This window comes from Chaetura pelagica, unplaced genomic scaffold (assembly GCF_000747805.2).
Source record: "Chaetura pelagica isolate M959 unplaced genomic scaffold, ChaPel_1.0 scaffold11, whole genome shotgun sequence".
NCBI classification, from domain to species: domain Eukaryota; kingdom Metazoa; phylum Chordata; class Aves; order Apodiformes; family Apodidae; genus Chaetura; species Chaetura pelagica.
The window spans coordinates 6322005-6340780 of NW_009952694.1; the positions used below are offsets into that span (position 1 = coordinate 6322005).

The following is an 18776-nucleotide window of genomic DNA, read 5'->3' on the forward strand; positions in this document are numbered from 1 at the left end:
CGCGGGGGCGGCTGCGTGGGGGCGGCGGGCCCGTGTGACCGCGTGTGTGTTTGCCCCGCAGAGGAGCTGAAGGAGTACTTCTCCCAGTTCGGGTCTGTGCAGAGGTGCCAGCTGCCGTTTGTGAGTACCCGCCCGTCCTCGGGCCGCTGTTCGTGCCGTGCCCGCCGGGCCCGCGTCCCGGGGCCCGCTCCCCCTCCTCCGCGGAGCTGCTGCTTGCAGGCCTCCCGTGCTCTGCGGGGCTCTGCGGGGCTCTCCGCACTTGGCTGCCTCTGCGAGCCGCCGCTTCTCTGCCGGCTGCAGGCCTCGTGGGAGCGGCGCGGTTTCCAGTGGTCCGAGAGCTTCAGAAAGCGCATTCCTCAGATCCTGGTGGTGCTGCCACTTCGGAATAACTGACCGAAAAGTGCTTTGAGCCCTGTTATCATAGTGTTGTTTTTCTTCTGATAAAGTGTCTCACAGGCCTAAAAAAATCTAAAGCTGTGGGTATGAACCTAAAATAATTCCCTGCTGTGGGCTTGTGCCTTATCCAGAGTGGCTAGCACAGAAACTGCAGCCTCTTCAGGATCCTCCCAGGGTGTCAGCTGTTCATGCCTCTGTCGTTCAGGTTATCTTCTGAGCGTGTAGGTCAGGGATAGTATCTAGTGTTGTCTCGTTAAGAGATGAACAGTAAAAAAAAAAAAAAAAAGTGTTGTTTTCCCACTCTTATTAGGGATACATTGTGGGTCTTTCCTGAAGGGGTAGAGGTTCTGCCTGCTTGTTTTTCTCCATGTGAAGTAGTTGTTAAATTAAGCTCTGTGTAGTGAGCTCGAGTTAGTGGGTTGATGGGATTCACTGTCAGTTGAGGTTAGTTTGGAAATGGAGAAAGACTGCTTGATTATTTCTGAACACTGAAGCATATGTGTCTGTGTGCCTGCCATGCTCTGTTCCTCAGGCCCAGGTCAGAATGCCTGCTCCATTATGAAGGCCAGTTTACCATAGACCTGCCTCCAATCACTCATCAAGCTGACCTGATGCACATGTGCATGTTTTGAGTGTTCATTAAATTACCAGAGGTATAAAATTCTTCCAGCAGCATTAAAACCCCCTAAATTAAGACATCGAGATACAGAAACCAGGTGGTGTGACTACAGTACCTTGTTGATGGGAGCTTCACTGGTGTTTGAAACTGCTGCCAGTCACACCTGATGATTGGTGAATTTGGTGGCAGAGCTATTGTGAACTCTGCTGGGAATCAGAGTTGGGGTAAAAGGCACTTTAGTAGGCCTGGCTTTTCTGCATTTTCTCCTCTTCATTGACAACTGTCTCTTCTGACTGGCAAATTATTCTTAAAAACAACTTTTCAGTTCAGTAAATGCTTGTCATCTTGAATCTCAAGCCTGTTTTCTTAGTATCTTAAGCAGCTGCTTTATCTTGCTGAATGCTTTTCAAGTACTGTGGCAGGCTTATTTTCAAATCAGGTAGCCATTTAAATGTCAGTTTTGTTGTGACTGGCTTAATACTAGTTAAATACTGCAGTTTGAAGCAACTGGCTATGCCTTATTCCAGTCTTCAACTTTTACTTAAATCTTAAAATCTCAAATTAAGATTGCTGCACTCAAATGGAGAGAAGGGGATGCAGAACAACCTCTGCTCGGCCCCCGCATGCTGTCAATGAGTATGTGTCTTCATGTGTGAAAAAGGCTTCCAAAACAGCAAGTGTGCTGATGTCTCTGATAATTTCTGAATCCTTAAATTAAATATCTGTAGAAAGTTTTTAACAGCCTATGTGAATATTTTCTGCAGTAATTGAATTTATTCTTTTAATTTGGTAACTAGGACAGAGATACAGGCTTTCACAGACGTTATTGCTGGATTAAATTCTCAACTCCACAGGATGTTCAGAATGTGTTTCAGAAGGAATCCCACATACTTGAAGGTGCCAAGGTAATGTGCTAATTCCTTAAATGAAGTAATGTAATTGATTTAGCTCTCTAGTTCTGCCTTTGGTTGGACACGGTGACATCAAAACACTGCCACACTCTTCCCAAGTGTGGTCAAGCGTTTTGCCACCTTGTGTGCTTTTAATGTTTTAAAATAATCCAAGACTCCTGTTTATTCTCAATTCATAAGGGTATGAGATCACGGATACTACAGAAATCATGTACCTGAGATCAAAAATCTCCTGCTATGCTAAGCTAAAGGAATGAACTGTGAATGAACTGTACCTGTTCAGAAACTGCCACGCAACTCGTTATTTGTAATCCGGGTTTCTGCAGGTGGATTCCAATATGTAATTTGGATGTTGGGTGGCAGGGGGAAGATGACAACATAAAGCTAAGCTTTGAGCTTGGTGAAAGCTTTTTTTATTTTCAGGTATCATTTTGTACAGAAAAAATCATCTTCTGGCTTTCATCTGTTCAAGATAACCTTGACTTAGCTTTAGTGTAGCTTTTTAACATTTTAAATGTTCGCGAAGAAAAAAAAATACACTTTGTCAATCTCAGTTCATTAGTGTATGGTATGAAGAGCAAGTGTACACCATCAGTTAAAAACCTTGTCTGGTCCCTGTACAGAGGTGTCTGTCATTGGTCAATTAGAACTGAACAATTGTATCACCTAGTTTCACTGCAGCCATCCCGCCACTTCCCAAACACACAGTATGCAGTGGTGGTGACAGATAATAATAAAAGGATCGCGAGTCAGTGGCTGCCCAAAAGCCATTAACAGGTCTCGCATAAAATCATTAGAAACTTGCATCTAGTACTAAATAGGGGCAAATTAATAAGGATTTTCTTGTAGACTGAGACCCAGTAGAGCAGGGTGAAACCATGAGCAACAAGCAACAGATGTGATCAGTTTCCATCTTGGAACAATTAATAAGAATTCTTCAATGTCCTTCTGACAACTAGTTTCTCATTTTGAGTCTTTCAAGGAGATGGTAAAATGAATTGGCAAGAGACTTCAGGAATCTAGTTTGCTGATTGTGATAATAGTATTTTGCTTAACATTGTTCATATTACTGCAGAAGTCTTTATTGATTATGGTTACTTGGTACCTGGTCCTAAGCAGAGCTGACCTGTGAGTTACAATTGTGGTGCAAAATGGAAGCAGAAATCAAGGAGTGGTTTGCTGACTTCAGTCTGAAACTGTGACAAGCCAGTCAAAAGGCTGATCCCTCACAAATTGGACTGAAAATAATGTGGACATTATCATATGCAATATCAAAATAAGTATTAGGAATAGCATATATGAGTATTTAGTGTTAATTTCTTGGAAATCACTTTGCTGCTTTTTATTCTTGAGAACTCTGCTCTCATAAGAAGTGCAAGAGCTAAGAGGTTTCTTTATAGTGCACTAAAAAGCAGAAGGCAGGCAGTAGTTAACTTTCTTCATTTCTTCAAAAATGCAAGTTTCTCTAGAATCAAAAACAACAAGGACTTGTCCCACTTTGTTCTAGGCTAGGTTTAGACAGTTACCTTCTATTAGTTACACTTGAAAGCACAAGCTTTTAAGATGCATTTTGCTGATAAAACTAGCAATTGCTGTGGAAATTATATGCAACTTTCCTATCGGGACCTTAGCATATGTGGTTATGGCTCATGAAACTGAACCAGTTACATACTCATCTTCCACTTCTCATCTGAATGTTTTAGAAGATCTGAAATAAAAAATATCAAACCTTCTTGCCTAACTAATTTGAATAATTTCCATTGTTTTCAGCTTGATCTCAAACAGCAGCCCCATAGAAGACGCAGTCAAAGAAGGAGTCCGAGTGAGTGAGTGGTGGAAGGAGGCTTTATTTCACTAAATGCAAAGAAAATAAAAGACTACTGAGAAACTATGGATGAGTATTTGTTTTTAAACAGAATCCAGCTGTTCAAATAAACTATACAGCCACACTAAAGAACCAGACTCAAACTCCCTAGCATCCATTACAGCATAAGACAGTAATTATATACAGCAGGAAACCTTTTAACAGATGAAGCAAAAGCTTTCATTACCTACAAAAAACTAAAGCTGTAGGAAGGGGCTACATTCTTACCCTGAGATGCTGGGCAACAGGGAGTCAAGCAAAGTCAGAGTACTTGCTAAGAATAATTCCCTTGTGAAATATTTCAGAGTGGTCTCCATTCTTCCACTCCCCAGGGACAGCTGTTCTGTGTTGAGGAATTAGGGTGTGTGTATATATCCACACAACAAGAGCTGTGAACTGCTATGTTACAACACCATCCCTGTATACACCTCTGATATTAAAAATGCCTTTTGTATGAAGTCCAAGCTTGTAGTCCATTTCTCTATCTCTCAAGGAGCAGAAGCATTCAGTCCTTCCTCCTCTTTTTGCTCTCATGCTCGTGTTCTTTAGGGCGGCTGCTGTCTGATGGCCGTTTAGAGCCACCATGTTGCTTAGCTTCTTCCAGAAACTTGTCCAAACCAAAAGGATCCTCCTCAAATTGAACTGGTCCATCTCTGCCCCTCCCTCTGGTGTTACGATCTGAGTTAGAGAACTCTTTGTCAGGAACAAACCTGCAGGAGAAGGGGTGATACTCAGTTGATTGGAACTTTAGAGTAGCAACGCATATTTCTTAATTTTATCTTCTTACCTATTAGTCTTTATTCGAGCCTCTAAATCATCACCATACATGTCCTTATCTATATTTTTACTTGGCCTGTAGATGTTCTGGGCCATATCCTTGCCACTTCTCCAAGGCTGGTCATAAACATTATATATTTCATCCTCTCCTCCAGCAAAGCCACTGTCCATACCCTGTGAAGAAGAAAGAAGTATAACACAAATGAGCCTGCAAATGTCAGCTGATTTATTTTAATATCAAGATACTCTGATGGTGTCAACAATGACATGCAAAGAATATACTATGTATTTTACTACCGATTTAAAATTATTTCAAGCACTTCATTAGGCTATAAGTGTTTCTGGGTCTGGAATTAAGGCCAGAGAACATGACACAATTACAAGCCTCTGTTAAGGCCACTTCTACTCTTCTAGAAAGCAACAGGAAGGATTACAGGCCATTCATATTTCAGAATGACTGATCATTTCAGTCTGCCCTTCAAGTACAGCTGTCTGTAATAGCCAAGTACAACCATACAGAAATGTATGTTACTCAGAATTTCTGGAAAACATGATAAAAGCCAACTGATCCAAATCATTCAGAGGCTTATGTAAACTGTAAAAGTAGAAGTGCCTGCTGGTTCACTTGATCCATCAGCTTTCTCTTCTGCATTCAAGTCTTTCACTGGAGACATGAAAAAGGATTGACAAACTGGGTCTATTCAGGAATCTTCTGAAGCCTAATCTGCTTTTTAATCTCTGAATAGTGTAAAGTTCAAGGAAAAATGAATGCTGCTCTTTACTATTTATATCTTCAGAAGGAGTTTTAACATAAGTAATATCGGAAATAAAAAGTATTTACTTGCTTCTCCCAGAGCAAATTTCCCTTATTCAGTAAATTTGTACAGAAAAAAAAAATGAGGCCACTGCAGCTTGAAGGCAAAATAGTTTCTTTTCCCCCACTCTTCAATGAGAAAAACCACAACAAAACCACTTCAGTTATACATTCAGAATATTCAATTTTTGTTCCATCAGCTATGGATAAAGGAAATCAATAGTTTTCTAATCAGTTATGTGGAGACTTCTTTCAGAGTGTATCCATGCCAACCATGAGAATAGGGTCCCTTTAGTATTCTAGACATACTCACTGAGGAAGGACAAACATGTTCCCACAGAAAACTACACATCTATGAAAAGGTATTTTTACCTTGCTCTGGTTGAACAGCCTCTGGTCATACTGTATTTCATTGGAAGGCCTGGGGTTGGGTACCCCTAGGGCAATAACTTCACTGATATCTCTGTTCTCATTTCTCTGCAGCTTTGACCTGAATTAAAATTTCAAGTTTTATTAGGTCAGTAAACGGTATTTGTTGCCAGGCTCAACTGCAACTCGATCCTGTATTAGTTGCTAACAATTTGCCTCAGGAAACAGATTTTGACTGTTGCCCTTCCTTACCAGGTAACATTAAAAATTTGTCTCCTGGCAATGGAAACATTTGGGTAAGTTATATTCAGCTGGGCATGACATTTAAATTTGCGTTCCACTATCTGCAATTTATATCAAGCTGACTTGGTCTAAAATGTCATATTTATTTTTTGCAAGGAACAGTGTAATTATATTCAGGGAAGGCCAAGCAATCTAATTTTAAGATATTAGAGACTCTAAGCCTCCAGAAACCCTTTGTGCTCAGAGATCTCACTGGCTTGGGCAAACAAGATACTTCAACCTACACTCATAAATCTAAGCTTAATTCAAATGAACAGCTTCAAGAAAAAAAGCCACCAATGATACTCTGGTCTCACTGAAGTTACAGGATCCAGGTTTCAACCCTTGCTGTCAACATGTTAATTAAATCTGAATATACTGAAGTTCTGCTAAAAATCCACCCCAAAGCAATTCCCCCCCTTCATCTGGAAAATTCTGAATTTAGAATAATACTGTGGTACACTAGCACCATAATACACCATTTCTTAAAATGAATGAACAGTGCTTCATACCAGTTAATATCTCCTTAAGGTAGTAAAATTGAGGCACTCACACCAAGTAAAAGGAAGCCCAGTTAAATAGTTTCCCTAGTGAGGAAGCCAGTTCCAGTACAGGAATAAGCAGCCTTCTTTTGTGACTCACCTTTTGTCAGGGGCTGCCCGTGAAAGGTTTCTGTCATGCTGCCTCTCTTTGCGCCGGTCATGTCTGATTTCATCTCTTTCTCTAGCTTCTCCATCCTCTGAACAAATGCAAGATTGCTCATTATAGACAAATATTTGAAGTTTCAATTAACTATGCCACAGACATTGGCACAGAGATACAATTCAATGTTCTTTAACAGAAAGGAGTGACTCTTAGCACTATTTAAATTGTACCACTTAAAACTGAACACATGGAAAACCACAGCTTTCTAATGCCACAAGCAATTAACTCTCTGTGGCAAGAAAGTTAAGGTAGACATATCCAAAAGCTACATTTTCTTAACTTTCAGTTTAGAATGCTTGTCCATCTAGGGATTAATATCCTAAAATACCTACAGATTATCATATAATACCTCTATCTCTTAAGTGTAAAAATATAATTCAAACACATACGCATCTCAGTGCCCTTAAAGAACATTCTGTGACTCAGTATCAAAGAATCACTCAGGTTGGAAGGGAGTCTCTCAGTGAACCTCCTACTGAAAGCAGAATCAATGCTGAATTCAAACCAGATTGGTCAGGGCTTTCCCCACATAAGTGGGGAACTTCCAAGGATGGAGACTGCCAGTCTCCCTGGGCAACCTGTTCCATTATTACTTGTCCTCATAGTCAAAATTTTTCTCCTAGCATGTAGCTGGAACCTCCTGCTTCAATTTTTGACCACCATCTCATGCTTCCACTGTTCAGCTTTGTGAAGAGCTCTGAGGTTCTATCTCCTTGTAGATATGGTAAAGCTCCCATTAGGTCCCCCCTAAATCCACATCATCTCCTGGCAGAACAAGCTTCATTCTCTTCATATCTCCTGACAAGGCAGATTCTTCAGCCCCCTGACGATTTTAGTGGCCCTCCACTGAACACACTCTAGTTTATCAATGTGTGTCTTCTACCTGGGGGCCCATACCTGCACACAGTATTCCATATGCAGTCTAACAGTCCACCAGTAAAAGGAAATTATTACTTCCCTTCACCTACACTGTTGCAGATGCTACTTAGTATGCCCTGAACATTACTGCTGCCAGGGCACACTGCTGGCTTACTAGGACTCCCAGGTCCTTTTGAACAGAGAGGCTCTCCAGCCAGCCAGTCTCCAGCCTTTCGGGAAGAGGTCAGTCCATTCCAGCTGCAGGATTAGGCATTATATGATCATATCCTCCACCTTTTAGAGAGATAATAACTGCTCTTTAAGTTCAGTATCTTGAGGTGTCATTTCAACCCAAACATTAAGACTTATTACAATGGTCATGATTTAGTTAGGTTGGCAGTATTTGAACGTCATGGCCAACAGAACTACAGTTCTGCAAGACCAGCTATAACAGCACCACAGACAGAATACTGCATTTACCATCTTTGAAAACATAAAGATGGTTTAGTTCTTGTAAACAAAGTTGCTTTTCACCTGCAACAATAGTTTAGAACAGTTCATGAAAGCCATTACTTGCAATGATCTGTTCACAACTCAGTAATAATCAACAATGTCCTAAACCTGTATACACTGACATATGGCTGTAAGGTTCAAATCCAGATCCCATCCAACCAGCCAGTGAATTAACCAAATCCACTGGCTGAAACAGATGTCATGCTTAGAAATTACAATTGATATTTAGGTATTACAATTCTCAGGTTATTCCCCAAACCCATACTTCAGAGTGCTAAAAAACCTCACAGCATCTTAAGAACAAAGAAAGGTACCTTTTTCAACATGAGTTTTGATCCCTGCTCTTCTTTCCCTGGCTTTCTGAGCCATTTCTCGGAGCTTTTCCTCATGTTTCTCTTTTTCTTTCTGAGCCATCTTCCTCTCCACCTGAGCACGCATCTCTACTGCCTCACGAGCCTGCACACAAAAGACATAATTAGGACAGAAAGCCAGGACCTAGGATGCAAGTAGATCTTCTGTCATGGAGTTATCCAGCAAACAGGGCAAGAATCAAGCCACCAGAAGACAGTTTGAAGCCAGGCAACCATAGCAGTTAAAAGCTGAAAAACAAGGCCCATGACTGCCAATAATTTAGCTCACATTGAGCCACTGATCCAACTATGCAGGGGTAAGACTTTATGTCTCGTGTTAGCCAAGGAGGAGGACAAATCAAAAAGTGGTAGCCTATTCACAGTTGATTTTCCCAAGGAAAAAAACATACAAAGAAGATAAAACTACATGGAACAAAACAGGTTAAACAACCAGCTCACCTTTCTGTCAGCTATATAAAGAGCCTCAGCAAGCTTGGCAAAGTTTTCATTAATATGAACAGTCTGCAATCCTCTGCCATCTGCAGCCAGACGCTTATCTAGTGGAATGGTGTAACCCTACAGCAGAAACAGAGAGGAAGTTAACCACAGAAACTAAAATTATTTGTAATAACATTACATTTCCTGTGTAAGAAAACATAAACACACTCAAAACTCATTAATATGCCTCAATGAACCTCCTGTATATGTACTTCAAATTCATACCAGGTAACACTAAATTTTGCCCCAGTTCCACACTCCCCACAAGCCTAATTGCAACTCCCCTTCAAGTTACATCTTAGTACAAATGACAGTTTTGGATCAGTAAGGTCCACTCTTCATTTTGTGTTATGACTACAGATAATTGCTTTCCCAGTCTCTAAGCTGGTTTACCATTTGTGATTAATTATTTTTTCCCCTAACTGCTTTCATACCTATTAGGAGGTTAGCCAATTAAAATAAGAAATGAAGGAGCAAGGCTGCCAGCAAAAGTAAGAGCCACTAAATGCCAATTTTGCTTTCAAAAGCTGAAACCTATGATTATTTATGGATGATATTTTAAGATTATTCAGTGAGCTATACAAAATGTTTGCTTTGATTTTAGCATCTGTAATCTAAAATTTGATCTACCAATCAGCATCAGTCCTAGTTATACAGCTGTGTCGGGTAGAAAAAAAAATAACATCCAAACATGCAGCTTCTCCTTCCTCCATCTGAAGAGGCTGCCTCATGACAACAGCTTGCCAAGTCGGAGAATGATCAGACCAGTTACTGCAGCAAATTATAAATTCTCCCTTTTCTCTGAACGTAAACATACTGGCTGATAAAAATGAAAGGGACAGGACATACCTACTCAAATAAAGAATAAAAAAACCCTAAGACAACCAGCGATGAAAATTAATTCAGGAAGGAATGCAACATGGAGCACCTTTCAGAAATTTGGACTGCAGTATTAAAAAGAAAACGTTTGGTTCTCTGTGAATTAACCTTACCTTTTCAGCTTTTTACTCCGTGAGCTCTAGAGACTTTGATTTTAGACTCCACATACTGAACTATCATGGGGATTTTAACTAATGCCAGTTTTTCCTCTCAAAATGCATAATTTCTGCCATGAAGTAATATATTCTCTCTCAGTTCTATACTCCTGTCAATTTGACAACCCTTATTTGCCAAAGAGAGAAAAACTGAGTTGTATAATCTGGTGTTCTCCATGCTGGTAGAAGACAGTTTACTTAACTCTAGAGGTTTAAAATCTGTATTATTAAAGCTTAAATTATTCACAAAAATCTCCCAGTAGGGTGCAAAGTTAGAAAGATGAATTTATGAGAACTTAATTACCTTTGCATTTTTCCAGTTTGAAATGCATGGAGGAATTTTCCACTCCTGCTGCTCTTTCACAGTCATCTGATTTAAAAGAAGAAGCAAAGTTATCTTTAGATTAATAGCAAAAGGAAATACTGCTTTCTTTCTCAAAGGCAGCTATGAAACTACTGAAAAAAATGAGAGTACAATGTTCAGGACACTGCTACAAAAAAAACACCTCTTAGGAGAAATGAAACGTTCATTTCCACGCTGCACCTTTGCTAACACTGAATAAAGTCAAGTCAGCTCTTCAGCCATCCTCTAATGTACCGTTGCACAGCCCAGGACTCACAGCCAGCTTGCTAACATCTGTGCATTTAATGGCAGTTCCAAGTTACAGGAAACCAATGAACCACCACTACATTTATTCCTCAGAAGGAGCTAATCCTTAGCTCAATAGCGTTGTCTAAAGAGTATCAGTGTACCAAGGCTAAAGCCTTAGTCAACTTATCCATGCCATGAACAACCCCAGCAATGCAGCCCTGCATAAAATATACGAGAAATCTACTCAACCTTTGACAAGGTACATAGGAAGAGAGCTACTTCCAGAACTGCCCAAACAAAAAAACAACAAAGAGACTCTATTGCACACCAAGTCTGTAACTTAACATCACATCAAGAGAGCAATAAGAAGGTGCACAGAAATGAACTAGGTCAAAGTTAAATTTGTGAAGCCATCAAGAATTCAAAACTGAGAATAGCTATGGCATTTCATACCTTTCGACTAGGAGAGTGCATTACAGGTGCTGGAGGAGAAGGTGGTCCACGCGGAATCTTCTTGTTAATTCTGAACAATGAAAAACCAATTACAATCAGCATGCTGCCATGGAAATACACTTTAGACTCTATTTGCCATGAACAAGTTTTGCATAGTTACTTGAATCTTGGAGGCTCCATAGGGTCCTTCTGCATTTCCACCATCCGAATAACTCTCTGTTTTGCTCCCGAGTTGAAGGCAACACCTTGCTGAGATGGTGTGTACCTGAATGAAACCATCAAACACTCAGTTCTCTGCACACAACTAGATACTTCTTGCCCACCTCCCTTTTTACTCAGTTCACTGCTCTAGATGCATTTTCAATTTATTCGCATCAGTTTAAGCCTTTTCCATCACGAAGGCCAGGAGCACGTAGCAGCACAGAGGATACTGGGCTGAATGCAGAGGATCAGCTGCCCCAGGCAGAATGTAGCTTTGCAGGGCTAGATTCTTCTGTTTCATCCTAGATTCTGAAGTACAATAGACAAACTAATACAATACACAGAGCATGTCACAATACTCTTTACCTATGTTGGTGAATCCCTGGGGACTACTTACTGGCTAGTAACCTATTCACATACTTTTTTCAGAATTCACCTCAGGCCAAGTCTAATCCTGTCACACAATTTTTCTGTGTTTGCAGAAGAAAATAATAATAAATAACTATCAGCCTCCTAGTAATTAAAATTATATCCAATTGCTCATTTTATATGAGGAAAAGAACTTTGTCATATGCCTTGTCCTGGCTTGAAACTTCCCATAAAGACACTGTTTTCAGGGCAGCATCATTAATAGAGCTGACAAATCTGCATTTTATTGCTGTAACAACAGCCCCTCCACGAAATGCCACAACTCATGACATGTTAAAGAGCTATTTCAACACATTTCCAACTAGGTTTTCATTAGTGGGTTATTCAAAATGCATAGGCCAATTTCACACTGCTTCCAGAATTCAGGAGGTATTCCTGTTCTCAGAAATCAAAGGAATATCTCAATTTTAATCACTTTTATATATAACAGCATCTTACACACCAGCAGTACATACCGAATGTACTGTGCAGGAGCTAGTTTGTCAGCTGCTCGAACAGGCATGGCTGCTGCAATCTTCTGGGAGACTGATTTCTCCAAGGCTGCTCTTGTCTTCTCTGTTATCTGAAGACAAAAATACCACAGTATGCGTCTTACCATTATATGCAAGACATATAATATACTGCTGATAACTAGGTACATCAGTGCATGTAGTACCTCTCTAATTGCTTCTTCATCTGGTCTTTGTAGTTCAGGATCATCTACATTCATGACTTCTTTTGGCACAAGATCTGTGTACTTGCTGTAAATAACCTGGAAGACATTATATTTTATTAGTACTGGTGGATAGGAATAAATCTACATATATCAAAGCAAACTGTTCAGTTTAATTAGTACCCTCAGGTACTAATTAAAACTTGTATACAACTTTTAAACGCATTACATTTTCTTCAATGTCTCCCATAGAACAAGAATATATTCTGGACCCTCTTTTACAGAAGGAATAATTGATGAATTAATTTGATTAAATATGATTACATAAATCCCTCTCAGACCTGGTAGTAGACACCAGTTTACTGCTTCCCTTTCCTACTCTCTTCCTTTTTCAGGGTCCCCAAGACAGAAAAAAAATTCCATATTTGTACTTCTAGAATTACTTAAGAATTTGATACAAGTCTTTAAACATCTAGATTTTTTTTAGAATTTAATAATATTTAATAGTTCCTTGAAAAACTAAATACTTGAGAAGTCTGTTCCTGAGACTTTCCCTTCAGACTTCATACAACATACAGCTTAACTGTCACTAGTTTTAAGCCCCTATATCAAATATATTAGATAGCTACAGGGAAAAATCCATTGTATTACATTAATTCTTCACATTTATACAACAAAATAACATCAGAAAGTCTTTGTTCAAAGTCATTACAACTATTATCTCAAGTTCATTACAAAGTGCATGTCCAACTATGAAACTGACCTTTAACCTCAGCGTTAATTTGTCACAAAAGAGTCATTTTACTGCTTCTCAGCCTTCACTCCTAAAATTTTAATCCACTGCATTACTATCAGTAATATCCCAGCTTCAGATACTGAATGAAGGACATCTGAAGAGCAGTGTTACTCTGAGGAAATTAACTCTAAGTCCAAGTGTCTTGCTGCAGCACGACGAACAAAGTATGCTGAAAGAGTTCAGAGTATCCCACAAGACAAAGAAGATACTCAAGTCTAAGAGGTGCTCTAAAAACTACAGCACAATGAGGTACAAACAAGCTCCACAAACTGTTCAAACCCTAAAGTACTGCAAACAAATGGCAAGCTGCATCAATATGAAATAAATCCATAATATATACAACCCTGAAAATACAAAAAAAATTGTCTCCAACAAAAACTTGACACACTTGCATGTTCTAATTGCAGTCCATTTTTTACAGTGATATAGACATACAAAGATGTTGCACTGTGTTATTTTTCTAGAGATTCACCTTATTTTAACAGTAACGTTGAGGTATTTTATTAATCTAAGCTAAAGGGGAAACTTGGATTGTTTGATGCTGTAGTAACCTAATGCACTACCATTTTTCATCTACAAACCTTAAAGAGACCAGCCTGTGTTTGAGATATTTATTTTCAATTGCTATTGAAAAGCAGAAATCTCCTAAGCAGAAATTAATTGCTCAATTTCTGGTACAACTAAATTATTCCCTCTATGGCTGGGGCAGACTTAACACACAGCAATTAAAAATCTTCATGCCACAGCCATCAGAAAAAGAACAATCTTTCCTAAATAGTTGTGTAAGATACTCTAGCTCACGGTAGGACTTAGAGATTAATCACATTCAGAGTTTCACAGGACATCTCACAGTTTGAAGTATCTTGACAGAAATCTCTTATTTTCATAGAATGGTCTAGGTTGGAAGGGACCTTAATGATCATGTAGATCCAACCACCCTGCTTGGACAGGGACACCTCCCACCAGACCAGGTTGCTCAGAGCCCCATCCAACCTGGTCTTGAACACTTGCAGGGAGGGGGCTTCCAAAACTTCCCTGGGCAACCTGCTGTAGCATCTCACCACCCTCACAGTGAAGAATTTCTTCCTAATGTCTACCTTAAATCTGCCCTCTTCCAGTTTAAAGCCATTACCCTGTTGTACTATCCCTACAAGCTCCTGCAGGCACCTTCAGGTACTGGAAGGCTGCTATAAGGTCTTCCTGGAGCCTTCTCTTTTCCAGGCTGAACAGCCCCAACTCTCTCAGCCTGTCTTCATAGGAGAGGTGCTCCATTTCTTAACACATAAATCCCTCCCCTATACACACTTGATTCTATATATCCAGAGCAGCCCTGTTCAGTGTTCATCAATGCTATGTGTAAATCTGGAAGCTACCATCAAGAACTGCAGAATTAATTCCTTCCTTGTCAAAAAATGGTTTATCTTCATATGAAGCTTGTAAAATTCCCTGATATTCTTAGAATGCTCACCCTATTTTTTTGTTTCAGAGGTAAAGTTCACTTTTTGTTTTCCTGTTTTAACAGGTCTTTCCCTCTTTCTCATTTGCACTAAGACATGGGGCATATGACATATTCATAAACTTGTCAAGGCATCCTAAATTAAAGCAGAAGTTAAATTATTCTGAAAACAACTATTCATATCTATTAACTAAAACACCCTTTGTAGTTAACCCTCCTTTTAGATTTTCTTTGGGTTACCCTATTCTTTACAGAAGATGTTTGCTATAACTAGCAGCTAACCATACACTTGGCCATGCCTCAGCAGTTTTACAGGCCTCCAACACCTGCTGAAGAATTAAAGTTTTAATGTAGCCCACTTTCTTACACTTGAAAAGGCAGATGTAAATACTCCTCTAAGTGGACTTAAGAGACCCAAGTACCTGGTCTTCTCAATACTACTTAGGTCTTCAAGATAAAGTGTCACCTCTTTGGTTTTAAAAAGAGCTGTGCATACAGGAAATTGAAGCTGGTTCCCATTAAAGACAATGATAATCTTGCCATCACTGAACTTAGGACAAACATTTTGGGGTATAACCACTGGCAATGCTTTCTGCGGCAAATAAATAAATAAATAAACATAATAGAGCACCCAAGAATACTGAAAACAGCCAGAAGCATGAAATGTTACATTAGTAAGACACAAGGTATAGTATTCTGAAAGCCAAACTGTGCTTTCTGTCTTTTTCTTGTCCCCTCTCCCTCCACACTGGAACAAGGCTGCCTGTGGTGCAGCCTGATTTCACTTTCTTGCCCTCACTGGAAAGCTCCCTTATGAAAGCTGCTAAGCCACCATGTAAATTTGTGTAGAGACTCTCACCATTTTTGCCTTACCTTTTAATTACATAACAGAGGAGATCACACAATGAACCCAGTCAAAGCACTCATGTCTGTTTGACATTATTTCAGTTCTTAAAGTTTAAGAAATAGGATACAATCCATTAGGGTAGTACCAGACAAATGTGTGTAAGTATATGCAATGTGTACATACAGCTTTTCCAGGTGTACATGCCAGTCTACATGTCTGAAGAAATATTACCTTGTCCTTTGATTGTCCTTGTCGAGCAATTGCATCGTATTTTATTTTTCCTTCTGCATCCACCTGAACAGCCAGAGCATTGGACATTTTCTTCTTTCTGCCCATATCCAATGGATACTGGGCCACGTGAATTTCTGGGAATGCACCTCCATCTCCAAAATCCTAGACAAAAGGAAAAGTAGTGAATGTCTGAAAGACAAAAACATGGTATGACATTTGCACGGGTGGGAAACAGAATGAAAGAGTGGATTGATTTTAACAAAACGAAACATTGCCAGAATGCTCTAGTAACTTTATTATTTTAGCTGGTCCGAGAGCAATGGACTACAGAACTTACACTTTTTAAAAGAAAGGACATTGAAATGCACAGACATCTTGCAATAATTATACCCTGCACAGACTAAGAGTCCAGATACTGATCAGAATGCGCAGGCACTACTATGCTACAGGCTATACATGACCAGGTATCTAATTAATGTGATTTATTAACTAAAACTTGAAAAATTTACCTTCTGCAATACAGCAACTGTGGAAATATTAAAATTACAGGAGCAAGATTTTTTTAATTAAAATTTCTAGTGGAAGAATAAAAAAAAGCTTTCCCTTCCTTTCAGAGCCTACAGCTCATAGCTTTACAATAGTACAACTGCCAAGCTATCCCGTTTCCTTACTTTGACATGGGAATACACTGAAAACTAGATCAGCACCCAACAGCCCAATATTCTTAAAGTTTTACTTCCTCTCTCATTCAGTGTTCCTGTAAAAGCATTTAATAAACAGATAATCAAAAGACCTCTTAAAGGAGACCATCTGCAGTAAAACTGCAGATGCACACAGAATTGATACTATTCACAAAACAAATTTAGGCCAGTTTCCAATGCAATTCTTAAGAGGAAGCATTTGCTCAAAGCAGCCTGAGCATCTCCTCTTCCCTCTGTTGCAATGGCACTGCTTACGTGGGGTGTGGTAACAAACCAGATCAAAGGAGAATGGGTGTCGTGTATAGACTGAGCTCCCTCCATGTGACTAAAGAGTTAACACCACTGCCAAAAGAGAGTATGGACTGAAGCTGGAATGAATGAGCAGAACACTTCCTTCCAAAGAATGTGGTGCTTATACAGTCTTTAAGTGCTCACTGAAATACAGCTTCACCTATTTAAAAGTCTTCCACTGGATGTCCCACATTCAACAATTTCTTATGGAATCAATGTTAAAGTATTAGCCAGAAAAAAAGTCAGTAATTTCTCAAATTTTTCTTTCTACATCTCTTGATTTATTAAGAACACATTTTGTTTTTTCCAACAATGGCATTCCAGGATCACTGGACAAAGGTTATGCTTGGGAAACATTTACTACTCTTGAAGAACTTGCATTTGTTTATGGGGCAGAAAGGTGTCTGTAACAGTCCTCTTGATAGGTGTGGCACAGTGATGCTGTACAGTCTTTGAAAACTTTTGTCACCTGACTTCAGTTTTTTTACTAACATTTAGAAAGAACAAGCACTAAAATACTAACTTAAATAATCAGCAGTGTAAGGAGGGAACTCTACACTGGATATAATGAAGGTACCAGTTCTGTAGTCAGAGCTACACACTCGTATTTTCCTTTCCCTTTTTAACATTTTCAGTTTAAATTATGCCGAACCAGCAAAGGCTACTGCTAATTACACACATTGTGCAAAACTCTTTTGCCAGTGACATACTTAAGCAATGAAAATTTTTTAAGTTTCCTTTCAACTCTAACAATTTTCTTCCCCAACAGCTGTTGTAACACTCATAACACCATACGCATGAATGCTCTCTTTCCTGATATACACATATTCACTTATTCCAGCTATACTATGGAATGTGTATTTAACAATTGCAGAGGAACAATACAGTTGTCTTTCTCTGAGGATCGTACCATTCACAGACTGTGAGGGAAGAATCCTTGTCACAGCCTGTTTACCAACAAATGTGTTAAGCAGTCTGGTGAACTCGATCAAACCTCCCCCAAACCAAGAATATAGTGAGCAGTCTGGATGGAAATGCTGCCTGTGGTAAGGCTTTGCATAATTTTGAGCTACACTCAAGATGCTCAGTTTATTTCTACCACAGAAAATACTTTTTTTTCCCCCCTCTATTAGCAGACACACTACAAAAGAGTGAATTTAAATACCTACCTCTAGCACCCGTGGTATCCATCCTTTACGATAACCGTATGGGGGAGGTTCCCTTCGAGAGGAGACCAGAGCAGTCTGCCTAGATCTTTGAGCTCTTGCTCTTTCTTCTAGTTCCAGCTGGTCTTGAGACAGCTGGGTTGGAGCTGGTAAAAAACTGCACATCCATAGATAGCCAGCAAAAAGAGAACGACATAAAAAGTTAATTCTGATTTCACTCAGTGAAACTTGATTACACTTGAGTCTACTACTAAATTACTACTTTACCATCACTCTATACAGATTAAGAAACAATTTATGAAACTTGAGTATTGCACTCATAAACCTGAGGGCAGGAACTTCTGGGAGTTTAGGGGAAAAAGCAATGTGTGTTCTCTCAGCATTCTGGACAATAGCTATAAAAACTGGCACTAAATTAATCCCCATTCACATTGTTTGAAAACAGTGACAACGCCCATTCTCCAACAGGAATAGCACAAACGACTGTATATTCTTTCCATCACTAAGGAGCAAAAACCCCCAAATATACATCTAGTCCCAGTACCTGTCCCTTCCTTTCTCTCAAAACAAACACCCACAAAGACATCTGTCAACAACCTCCCACCTTAATGCCAGATACCTCCCGGATAAAGCCAAGAAGTCGAACCCCAGTGCCTTGACTTCCCATTTTTCAGCCCATCTAGGCTACAGAACCATTTAATGTGTTTATTAAGGAAGCATCCACTTCGAGACAGTCGGCTTCCCAGAGCAGCCACTGAAGCCGCACTCCTCAGCCTCACGACGGACGCAGGAGCTCGGAACAAAGAACTCTCGCCTTTACCCACAGGACGGTAACCTCGACAAAACCCCTAAGAATCCCACCGCCTCCCGCCGAGGCGGAGGAACTCCCCCAGCATGAACACACGCGTAGGAGGCAAACCTCGAACCAGTGGCAGAGCGAAACACCCCGTCCAGCCAGGACAAGACAGTGC

At 39.8% G+C, this 18776-nt stretch overlaps 2 protein-coding genes across 2 annotated transcripts in view; one reads left to right on the forward strand and one right to left on the reverse strand.

Annotated features, from left to right (window-relative positions):
• The window catches only part of SLIRP (SRA stem-loop interacting RNA binding protein), a 4446-nt gene extending 690 nt beyond the window's left edge, over nt 1-3756 (forward strand). The window contains exons 2-4 of the mRNA XM_009993978.1: nt 62-120; nt 1813-1920; nt 3697-3756. Coding sequence (XP_009992280.1) covers nt 62-120; nt 1813-1920; nt 3697-3756 — 227 coding nt within the window. The remainder of the gene's footprint in view (nt 1-61; nt 121-1812; nt 1921-3696) is intronic.
• Nucleotides 3757-3850: 94 nt separating this feature from the next.
• SNW1 (SNW domain containing 1) lies at nt 3851-17970 on the reverse strand. Its single transcript, XM_009993979.1, has 13 exons — nt 17809-17970; nt 15648-15809; nt 12321-12416; nt 12121-12227; nt 11196-11300; nt 11036-11105; nt 10295-10360; nt 8918-9034; nt 8423-8564; nt 6675-6771; nt 5754-5871; nt 4578-4741; nt 3851-4500 (listed from the first exon to the last, which is right to left on the reverse strand). The coding sequence occupies exons 1-13, from the start codon at nt 17968-17970 to the stop codon at nt 4296-4298; spliced, it is 1611 nt and encodes a 536-aa protein (XP_009992281.1). The 3' UTR covers nt 3851-4295.
• Between the last annotated feature and the right edge of the window lie 806 nt (nt 17971-18776).